Source organism: Heteronotia binoei, chromosome 19, assembly GCF_032191835.1.
Source record: "Heteronotia binoei isolate CCM8104 ecotype False Entrance Well chromosome 19, APGP_CSIRO_Hbin_v1, whole genome shotgun sequence".
Taxonomy (NCBI): Eukaryota; Metazoa; Chordata; class Lepidosauria; order Squamata; family Gekkonidae; genus Heteronotia; species Heteronotia binoei.
This window is the reverse complement of record NC_083241.1, coordinates 43,121,803-43,133,442: the sequence shown is the minus strand read 5'-3', so window position 1 is coordinate 43,133,442 and position 11,640 is coordinate 43,121,803. Positions and strand designations below refer to the sequence as shown.

Below are 11,640 nucleotides of genomic sequence, written 5' to 3'. Positions count from 1 at the left end.
CATTCAAAGCAATACAAGTCTCTGGCTCTGTTAGAGCGAGTCCAAATGCCTAAGTCATCTCTAGAAGCAGGACTGCACGTACAACTCTCTGCCAATAAGTACACAATAATTCGGCCAATAATTCTGTATAGATACTTATTTGCTGCAACCAGCAAAAATGGAATTCTCAGGCCTGTATAAAGCCAACAAAGCCAACAGACTATTTTGCATAACTTATCTTGCTTTTTTTTTATTTACTATTTTTGCATAAATTTATTTTGAGGTTGCTAGCAGTCAAGATGACGAAAATAAAACTATGCAGTCCGACTTTTCGTATTTCACTAGGCACCGCCCAAGCAGTTGCAACCATATCTTTGCCGGTCTACTGGAGAGAAACTTATTCCCCCCCCCCCCCCAAAGGAAAGCTGTGATTCTCAGGAAGCTGAACTCTGCCCAGAACCACACACTGCATTTTTTCTCCGCGCTTCTACAGAATTCTAGACCACACATCTATAGCCATGAGCTATATTGGGAAAGCTATAGAACTCTTCCACTCCCTTGATGATCTATATTTTAACTGATGTTAAACATCTGTTTTCCAGGAAATACTGATGAAAACTGTGGGGCACATAACATTAAATGCAGGGAGGGGGCCAGGACACTACGGAGCCCAGAATTTCCCCTGCATAGCTGCTGTTTGGTTTTTCTACCTACCATTTTAAGGAAACGTTTCCACCTTCTTTTAAATGTAGGAAGAACGAGGGAAGATGCAAGCAGATCAGAAACCCAAGTGTGAAAACTGCATGTGTAGGAAATATAGAGACCCATTGTCCATAGCATGTTATGGCCAGGGATGGAATTCTAGCAGGAGCTCCTTTGCATATTAGGCCACACCCCCTGATGTAGCCAATCCTCAAGAGCTTACAAAAGAGAGTCCTGTAAGCTCTTAGAGTGTTGGCTGTATCGTGGGAGTGTGGCCTAATATGCAAAGGAGCTCCTGCTAGAATTCCACCCCTGGTTACGGCAGACCTTTTCTGAGGACCTGAATTAAGCTGAAGAGGATATTTTGCTACTAATCTTAAATGCAAGTTGAATTGCAGAAAGGAAATCTTTGGATTTCAGAACAAGGGACGCACCATGGCCTTGTTTCGCAGCAGCAGCAATGGATTAACTGATTGGACTAGGGACGGTAGAGCAACAGCTGCAGCGTCCAATGGTTAGCTTTCAGGGGCTTATGGTCACTCACAGAACCGTCCGCCGACATGCTTCAAAACCACCTCAAAACACCTTATCTGTAAACACGAGCGCATCACATTTATTCATTCATTAGCCCTTTTAAAACTTCTTTTAAATGCACTGTTAGTACAAAGAGTGAGAATGTTTATATGTCATTTTCTTACGACCCCCCCCCCCGACCCTTCTTATTCCACAGCAGAAAGAAAGATCTAACAATTTGCATATTTTTCTTGTCTTTTCACAAGTTCTGGATTAGCAGCTTGAACAATTTGAGCAAGCGGTCTTTGAATCCCTCCCCTAACTCCCAATACACTTTTCTTCTTCTGATGCTTATTAGCAATTCGTATTCTGTATAGATATTTATTTGTAACCATAAAGCATTTTTCAAAAAAATATGTAAAACGTCATGTTATTCAAACCCAGAACAGTTAGCAACACTGAATACATTCAACCACTGTTCCATGTTTTGTACTTCCGACACAATCTGTTGGAAGTCGGCTTGTTCATACTTCTTGGAAAAGAACAGGAGTTGGCAAGGCAAATACACCAACCAGTGTCTGGCTTCCACTCACTGCTCAGGGGGACTTCCCAATAAACCGTGCCTCTGTTTTACTAAAAACAAGGACTCTGATGCAAGACCAAAATTCTCCATCTCTACGGAGGAATTTTGTCTCTGTCCAGCCCTACTCTCCTGACTTGGAGCAAGCCCCGCCCCCTCCCCACTCACCCCTTAGCCCTTTACATATTGAATGGTCTTCAATACATACTTAACACCCCACCATGTAACCCAAAACCCACCAATCGCTGGCGTGAGTGAGAAATATGCTGAGTTCAATGAGATGGCAGTCATGTAGAGAAACCGACACACACACGAGAGAGAGAGAGAGTGAGTTCAGGAAAAACTTATTTTGGTTTTTAACATCAACTGCTGTCAGGAACTGGCTAGGTTTATGAATGTCTGATTTTCTGGTAAGAAAGAAGTAGACAATTGGATAGGTTTGACTGCTGCTTCCATTAGCCAATCAGCAACTGTCTTTCAGAACAGTTAAAACTGACCATTAAGGTTGAGAGCTCCCATAACTGATAACTGCCCTGTATTTATTCTTCTGGCTGCATTTAGATGCCTTGACAAGCTGCAATCAAAGACCACTTTCCCACCCACCTTACACGGCTCTCACGTTCCTCTTCTCAGCGGGGCCTCCTTCCGATTTTGCACTATTTGCTCCAGGGCTGCAGCAAGCATTGGCGTTTTCACGCAGCAAACAGAAACCGCTAAAAACCAGTTTCTGTTTGCTGTGCAAAAACGCCAATGCTTACTGCAGCCCCGGGGCAGATAGTGTGAAATCGGAAGGAAGCCCCACTGAGAAAAGGAACATGAGAGTGGCGTAAGGTGAGTGGGAAATCGGTTGAAGTGTCAACGGGCACAGACAAAGCCTGCTGCTGTATTCTTGATGCTCCTTTCACCTCCTTTTATGCATGCATGCAAGCAAGCGTAATTCCCAACTTTAAGGACACTCTAGCTTGCGCGGACATCCAAACACAAATGCCTTGGCAAACTGGAGTTTGCTTACTTCTCCTCCCACATGCTAAACCTCAGTTTGCCCCCAATTCAGAATCTATTTTATGCAATGTAAATGAGCTCCAATTCACACAGGCGGATTCGTTCGGATGTCACACCAAACGGGAGCTAGATCAATCTGGGAAGATGATGGAGGGAAATGCGCTAGCGCAGCCATAAGCTGTGCTCAAACCTCCTGAAGCCATAAGCTGTGCTCAAACTGCAGCTTGCTGTGAAATCTAGATGAGAGTATGTGAACCACAGGATTGCCACAGACTGTTGCTCCCTGTAACTTCCTATCTTGCAACAGTTTGACTAAAAGGATCAGCGGGAACTGGCAAAAGGCAAGTCGAACATGGAAGCCGCTCCTGCCATCTCTCCGGCTTTACAGGGGACTGAACCAAGAACCTCAGGACTCAAACTGTGGTTCTGATCTTAGCCTAGTGAACTACCGCGGCTTAATTTTATTTTTTTTTACACTTCAGACTCAAAAATCATGAGACTCTGGAATTAGAGAAAAGCACAAAGCCTCTGGAATAGCCAAGCACAAGAAACTCGCCCTTCTGCCTCCGCACAGTCAGCAGAAGAATACCTGCCGCACCTGAGGCCCAGCTCTCTAGGTCAAGCCCCACAGCTGCCCCATCTGGATCTGAATATAGTCCCCCACGCCATTATTTCCCCCTACACTTTTATGCCTGACACATCTCCGTTGCAGAGGGCGGGAGTGGGGGAGATTGCTGGGCTCATTTTTTTAGCAGGAGCTCCTTTGCATATTAGGCCACACCTCCCTGATGTAGCCAATCCTCTAAGAGCTTCCAGGGCTCTTCTTGCAGGGCCTACTGTAAACTCCAGGAGGATTGGCTACATCGGGGGGGGGCCTAATCAGGGATGGAATTCTAGCAGGAGCTCCTTTGCATATTAGGCCACACACCTCCCTGATGTAGCCAATCCTCTAAGAGCTTCCAGGGCTCTTCTTGCAGGGCCTACTGTAAACTCCAGGAGGATTGGCTACATCAGGGGGTGTGTGGCCTAATATGCAAAGGAGCTCCTGCTACAAAATGAGCCCTGATGGTCCTTGTGAGGTGGCCGGCTACCTAAATTAGGTTGTTCCCATCTCATTAGTGGCTCCTGCATGGATTGAGGAGAGATGGGGCCCCACCCAACAAAGCCACTCATACTTCTAAGGGTAGAGTTTCAAGATGACAACTTCAAGCAGGGCCCTGAGCGTGGATTCCAGGAAAGGAAGCGGCTCTTGGGCAGCACGGATGTGGCGCTGATTTAAGCAACTAATCATAGCAGTGGGTATTCTGAGACCTGGGCAGTTCCTCAAGAGGGAATTTAATTTCTCCGGGTTCTGTTTCCTGTTTCAGAATTATGTAGTACTGTGGTTGGCCTAAGCGCAAAGCCTCTGGAATAGCCAAGCACAAGAAACGTGGTTGGCCTAAGCAATTATTCTGCTTGTTAATAACTCGAAATTTCCTCATATGTTTAGCTTTATAATTTGTTTAAAAAGTAGACTACGTTGCAATACTTTTTAAAAGACAGATTTTTTTTTCCTGCAAAGCTTTTATCCAGATATAATAGACCCGAATCACAGGGAAAAGCAGAAATTGCTGTTAATGGCAGTTTTCTCATGCCTGACTTCACCTACAGAAGAATATCAAGGCTACTCTTAACATGAATGCATTAGGAATTACCAACATTTGCTTTCTTGGGAACAGCAACAAAAGAATCATTCCTGACCTCTCTCTCTCTGTAACGAATATAATCACAGATTAACTCCATCTGATACCACACATTTCTTTGGCCAAAGAAACAGATGAACGAATGACCATCCCAAACCCAACACATCTAAGACACTCTAGCACATTACTGTACAAAATGGAGAGCAATCCCCAATTGTTATGAATGAAACACACCCCAAATGCTAAGGGAGTTAAAATCCACTCAGGAAGCCCCCACCACATTCATTTTGCACCCTAGTTCTCAGTGGGAAGGAAGGAAGGAAGGAAGGAAGGAAGGAAGGAAGGAAGGAAGGAAGGAAGGAAGGAAGGAAGGGAGGGAGGGAGGGAGGGAGGGAGGGAGGGAGGGAGGGAGGAAGGAAGGAAGGAAGGAAGGAAGGAAGGAAGGAAGGAAGGAAGGAAGGAAGGAAGGAAGGAAGGAAGGAAGGAAGGAAGGAAGGAAGGAAGGAAGGAAGGAAGGAAGGGAAGAAGGGAGGAAGGAAACCTTCTCCTTTCCCTGTGCTGAAATATAGTCAAGAAGATGGCAAAGCCAGTCAAAGGCTGATGCTTTGTTGATCCTCTTCCTTGGGTGGGTGGAGGCTTCCCACAAGGGAAGGAAGACCCACACAGAACATTTCTGCGCAGTCGCCGAAAAAATCTCACTGGGTGAGTGTGGCTCTTCAGTGTGGTAACACAACCCTGGATAAAGAAGGAATGATAATTCAGAAACACTACAACCCCCCTCCCCTGCCATATGCAAACTGCAAGCCTGGATTCATGAAGAGCTCTCGGGTAAAGCAACATTTTGCATGGTCTTCTCCCCCCCACCCCCCCAAATTCTTCTGAAGAGACACTGGTTTCATTTTGCACTGAAGGGCTGCTTCAACTAGAGACAAGTTTAAAAGTGTGTTTGGCCACCTAATTCTCACTTGGCACGTGGCACACATGCTTTGTGTCTGGGCAAGTAAAACCAAGTACAAAATGTACAGCAAGGAATAGCCATGAGGGATTTTTTTAAAAGAAAAAAAAAACATGTGGCCTAAAAACACAAGAATTTAAAAAAGCAAAAGGCTCAAACACAGCCTACTCATAGTGAAAGAACTTCACTAATGAAGGAGAGGGATCCACAGTAAGGATTCAAAAGCAGCCACTTATATAGGCACATATATAGCAACATATATAGGCAGGGTGACATCCTGGGCTTCTTTTGTAGCAGGAACTCCTTTGCATACTAGGCCACACACACACCCTGATGTAGCCAATCATCTGGGAGCTTACAGTAGGCCCTGTACGAAGAGCCCTGTAAGCTCTGGGAGGATTGGCTACATTAGGGGGTGTGGCCTAATATGCAAAGCAGTTCCTGCTACAAAAAAAGCCCCGGTGACATCCACTAATATTCCATCTTTCCCTGGGTCTCGTGCGCAACAGGTTTCTTCACAAACACCTGCCTGAACACAACAGCAGACCAACAAACTGACGATGTCAAGGGCGAATGACAATGTCAGAGGTAAAAGAGCCCACAGGTAAGGGGGAAACAGGTATTCCCTCTTGCACAAGGTTAAGAAAGTCATCCTCTCCACTTTCACAGCAAGCCACAAGTTATTGTTCCATCCAAATCATGAACAAATCAATTCATTCTCCTCTCTTCCATCTGAAAAAGCTTAATATTGGTTAGGAGAGGAGAAGCCACCTAGCTTTGTTTTGAGACAACCTTAAACCCAGAACAGATCCCTTTATGAGTCACAAGAGAGGGGAGAGGGATAAGGGGAAGAACCACCAACTTCATTCCAAGCATCACAAACACCAGAGGGTTCCAATACCTGCAGATCATGTCTGTATTGTAGCTAGCCATTTTCGTTTTGTAGTCTGGAACCGATTCCCCACTAGCCTCATGCCGCTCTCACGCTCCTCTTCTCCGTGAGGCTTCTGTCGGATTTCACACTCTCTGCTCTGGGGCAGCAACTAACTTCACCTTTTTCACACAGCAAACAGAAACTGGTTTTTAGAGGTTTCTGTTTGCCGCATGAAAAACGCGAAGCTAGTTGCAGCCCCGGGGCAGATAGTGTGAAATCCGACGGAAGCCCCACTGAGAAGAGGAGCATGAGAACGGCATAAGACTAGTGGGAAATCGGTCTGGGTTTTATTGTTATCATTCACTGATGGCTGCTGTTTCATTTCTGAAAGTTTTCTTGAAGGCTATTTCTGGTATGAAGACTTCCTTACAGAAACCAGCTGTCTCTCAGCAACAACAAGCATTGTGCAGACTGGTACTCACGTATGAAACCATGTTGTGTGAAGTCACTAGAAGACGTGTGCTTCACAAAAAAAAAATTTTTTTTTGGCAAGTGACTAAAGGGATGGTTAACTTCACAAATGTCTTGATACCAATTTAGAAATATCCCACCTCAGTACCTCTGGCTTTTCACTTTTCCACTTCCACCCAGAAGCCTTGAGAAACTACCACAAACGACACATGCCATTTCCCTGAACTGTTTCCAAACAAAGGCAGTCTTGGCTTCGAGGTCTTGCAATACTGCTTAGACGGAACTCAGATTGGATTTTGGTCTTTGACTGAATGTATTTGAGAAGGCTAAAATTTGAGACCAATCTTTATAAGATTTAAAAAAAAATCAACCAGAAGTACACATACAAATAGAAAAGAGCTAGATTGAGGCTAAGTGTCTGCATCTCTTCACAGGGCTGCATCTATAATTTCAAAAAATGAATTCTTACATGGATCAACATTTTGCAGTCTGCTTAGGAACAGACACGGCAAAAGAATTGCAGTTCCAATATCCCACCGCTTGCAGGACAAGCTGAAACAGAGACAGGGTTCTCCATCTCTAATCATTTCTAACGAACGGGGGTCTAAGACGGGACTTGCAAAGCTATGACTGTGATTGCTCCGTCACCCCAAAGGCGCCCCACCCTTTTAAACTGTAAAGTGCTTATTTTAAAACACGAGGGACAGGCAAACGGCTCAAAAGAATGAAAACAGGCCTTTTTACCAGGTATGTAATTCGGAGGACGTGTAAAACGGAAAGCCCTTTAGTAGGTTCTTGAAGACTCTGTGAAGTACAAAACTAGAATTTGATTATATTTCCTATCCCCAAGAATCCACCTGGCGTAAGGGAAGCGGAGCTCATGAATCCAGACCTTCATTTGTATATCTGTGGAGAACATGTAGTACGAAAGCAATACAAACACTTATACCAAGGGAAGGGTGTGAGCATGTTAAAATGAACTATATGCAAAACGACTACTCCCTTTTTTAAAAAGAGGAAGAGAGAGAGAAAATAATGGAAAATGGCATTTAAAAAACCCAGAAATGACTCTAGAATGAGGCAGACACTATCTTATTACAAAACCATATTCTTCAGTTATGACTTTTTCCCTATCTTTCTACTACCTGAGTGATGTCAGTGTAAATTCAGGCACCATTAGTAAAAATTTGACCACACATATACACAGCACTGACAAAAGGAGTAAACAACCTTTCAGCTTCACCATATGTTTAAAAAAAAAAAGAAAGGACACTGACAAAATGGAAAATAATAAGCTCTTTATGATAAATTAATCCTTTCCCCCCCCCCCATCACCCCTGGGCAGGGGGTAGGGGAACAAACTAGACCTTTCTCCCCATAGATCCCGTTTTCCTTCCTCCCGTAATCCACTGCCACACGTTTGGGTAAGTAAGAAAATGGAGGAAATAAATATTTGTGGGAAGGGCTCCACTGTCTTCAATGCCGGTGGCCCTTGCTTTCGCGCTCCCTGCGCTTCAGCTCCTCCTTATAGCAGTAGGAACAATAGTTTTCAGTCTCGGGGCGGCCGTAAAAGGAGCAGTTCTCCTTCTTGCAGCGGCTCTGCTGGATCGAGTATCTCGGGCAAAGCGGGCTCCTGCCTCGGTTTTTGTCATTGTTCAACCAGGTTTGAGGGACCTCCTCGTCCGCGTATTCCAAGCAGTCTCTGATGTCGTTAGTATTAAACCCATTGGTATACGTCTGCGACTTGTGGTCCGTGGGCATAGCATAGGTCAGTGATTCTACCGTGTTGACGGTACGGATGCCTGCTATCCGGGCCGGGCTGTAACTCTGTGAAGACAACGACCGGTTCTGTTGGGGGTACGTGGCGCAGGTCTTTAAGGTGCCGACCATCGGCTTGTAGGTGTCGTCTTGGAAGCTCGATGGCTTGGAGTTGACATCATGCAAATGGATGACGCTTTGCCTCTGAACAGGGGGCGTATGGCTATAGTGGGCAGATACCGGAATGGGTCCGCTTTTCTTCATGCTGTTGCTAGGTGAAGAAAATGACGCCGGCGTGGGACTCGTGCGGTCTTTAAACTTCAAGACCAGTTGCGTCGTATGGCTTTGAGGCAGGACGGGTGACGCCCTTCCCTGAGGAGATGAATCCAGCTTCTCTTTCGAGTAGGCCTCCTGCTCCAGTTTCCGACAAGACGTCCCGTTGAGCGTCGCCTTCTTCTCCGCCTCTTTCCTCTTCTGCTCCTGCTCGGCACTGAAGCGCTCCTGAGCGCTGGTCAAGTAATAGCCGATCATCTCCTCGTGGAACTGATGTCTGTGGCTGGTCAAGAGGAGGCCGGCGAAGATGAACTTGCGCTCCCCTTGCATGGCCGCTCTCAAGATGTTGAGGCTCAACTTCACATCAGTGCTGTACTTCCACGGGTCCGACTGCTTATCTGTAGGAGATTTAGAGTTCATCTTCTCTACGGGCGAGATGCTCACCTTCTCGGTGGGAGAGGGGGTTGTCTTTTCGGAAGGGGAAGTGCTCGCAGACTGGCCGGATTCCTCTTTGCTTCCTTTCCGCGACTTGGACTTTTTCTCCTTGACTTTTTCGACGATCTCCCCGTTTTTCCCGTTCCCCGAATTCGCTCTGCTCATTTTGCCATGCACGAGTCCTCCGAGCCCACCCATGTTCTTCTTCAGCTTGATGCCGAGGGTTTTGCTGAGACTCCCGAGCTTGTTAGCGACTGAATCGGCCCGGTTTTTGTCCTTGTCCTTTCTTTGTTTTTCTTTCTCCTTCCCATTTTTGCCATTATTGCCGTTAGAATTACTACAGACAGAATCCCTGTCAGAATCCATGGAATCAGCCAGAGACTGAACATCTTCTCCAGCAGAGGCCGTTGGAGATTCTGGTTGAGCCAGAGGAGCCTATCAGGAGAAGCAAGTTAACAATTAGAAACAAACAAGTATCCTCAGCACCAGGGCTTTTTTTGTAGCAGGAGCTCCTTTGCATATTAGGCCACACCCCCGATGTATTCAATCCCCCTGGAGCTTCCAGCAGGCCCTGTAAGCTCTTAAGAGGATTGGTTACATCAGGGAGGTGTTGCCAAATATGCAAAGGAGTTCCTGCTACAAAAAAGCCTGCCTAGCACAACAGTAAGCTTCGATAAGAATCTCATCGTCTACATTCTAATGGGATGTCTACACAGGAAATAAAATAGATCTCTAAAAGTGTGGCTCCGCATATAAGGTTAATACCAAGTCCAGACTAATTAATTTCATTCTAATCTTTATGAGAAACTTTCTTGAGATCTTTAGCTTCCTCATCAAAATGTCTTTTGGAAAGTTGATGTCTTAAAATTCTGCCATGTATTGTGCTGTAACTCAGTGGAAAACTGTCCCAGGTTCAATCCCTCTAGTTAAAAGGGCCGTGTGGGAATTGCCTTTGTGGGAATAACCTCTTTCTGAAGCTTGTCTCCTACACACAGGAGAGTGGGGTAGTAGACTATTGCAGGTGTGGAATGAGAGAGACTGTGGTTAGTGGGAAAGTATGCAAGAAAGTCCCAGGTTCAATCCCCAGCATCTCCAAATAAAAGAATCAGGTTTACCTGAGGCCCCGGAGAGCCGCGGACAGTTTGACTAGAATATTACTGACCTTGATGGACTAATGGACTGATTCTGCACATGGCAGTTTCATGTGTTCATGCTTCAGCTAACCCACATACACCAAACATGCTCATGAAACCGTACGCAAACACATACATAGCTGGCCTTACACCGAGTCAGGCCCTTGGTCTACTAAGGCCAGTACTGTCTACTCTGACTGGCAGCTGCTCTCCAGGGTCTTAGACCGATTTCCCATTAGCCTCACCCTGCTCTCACTCTCCTCTTCTCCGCGGGGCTTCTGCCAGATTTCGCACAAGCTGCTCCGAGGCTCCTTCTTTCACACAGCAAACGAGATCCTCTAAAAACCAGTTTCTGTTTGCCGCTTCAAAAAGGCGAAGCGAGTTGCAGCCCCAAGGCAGAGAGTGTGAAATCCGACGGAAGCCCCACTGAGAAGAGGAGAGCGAGGTAAGACTAGTGGAAATAGGTCTCAGTTTGAAGTCTTCCACATAGCCAACTACTTGACCCTTTTAGAGGATCTTAAAATGGCACTGGCCCGCATGCCTTGCTCCGTCGCCACACAGAGCTGGCTCTAGTGACCCTTAAGGTGAGTTTAAGGAGACCTTAGCAGCCTCGTCCCTCCTCCTGTCTCCCCAAAGCGCACTGCGCAGCGTTGTGCCAGAGCTTCTCTGGAGCGCTAGCAGAGCAGCGATGGAGAAAGGACACCACAAGCCCACTTGTGCAGGAAGACTAGCGCAGAATCTTGTGCCCCCCCCCCCGACCCCTTCCGTGAGCACAGACTCCTGCAGCTGGCTCTTGTCGCCCTCAAGCAGTTGATGGAGAATAAAGGTGGGTTACCCGTGTTTCCGATGGTATGCGTATCCAGGTTACATTCATGTAACTGTGCAGAAGGTTAAGCTTTGCCTCCAGAGAGAGAATCAAACTGAGAAAGGGAGCGGGGGGAAGAGAGAAAGAGAGAGAAAGGGAAAGAGAAAGACCACACACCACATAATTACTGAAAACAGTACAGCCACAGAACGCTCGCGCATCATCAAGGGCACTTTGAGACTGCAGGTGCCAATGCTGCCAGCTCTCCAAAAGGAAATAACTCAGCAAAAATAAAGGGGAGGGGCTTTTCTTGGAACAACCTGGAGCTCCCCGGGGAACCCAGCTCTGCACGAAAGCCTGACCCAAACTCGCTCTTGTTAGTCACGGGGGCTTCGATGCAAGGCTCAAGCACCTGGCTCACAGCAGTGTGGAACCGCATGATTGATTGCTGCTGCAAGAACTGCGTGTGGCTCGAACA

General features: G+C 46.3%; 1 protein-coding gene across 2 annotated transcripts in view; it reads right to left on the bottom strand.

Moving 5' to 3' along the window:
• Nucleotides 1-8,041: 8,041 nt before the first annotated feature.
• The window catches only part of OTUD7A (OTU deubiquitinase 7A), a 150,244-nt gene continuing 146,645 nt past the window's right edge, over nt 8,042-11,640 (bottom strand). The window contains exons 13-14 of one of the 2 annotated variants that reach the window (XM_060260145.1): nt 11,193-11,277; nt 8,042-9,659 (exon numbers count right to left, since the gene is read on the bottom strand). In XM_060260145.1, the coding sequence (XP_060116128.1) occupies nt 8,235-9,659; nt 11,193-11,277 (1,510 nt within the window). In that variant the 3' untranslated portion in view covers nt 8,042-8,234. The remainder of the gene's footprint in view (nt 9,660-11,192; nt 11,278-11,640) is intronic. The other variant, XM_060260146.1, reaches the window with a different exon arrangement.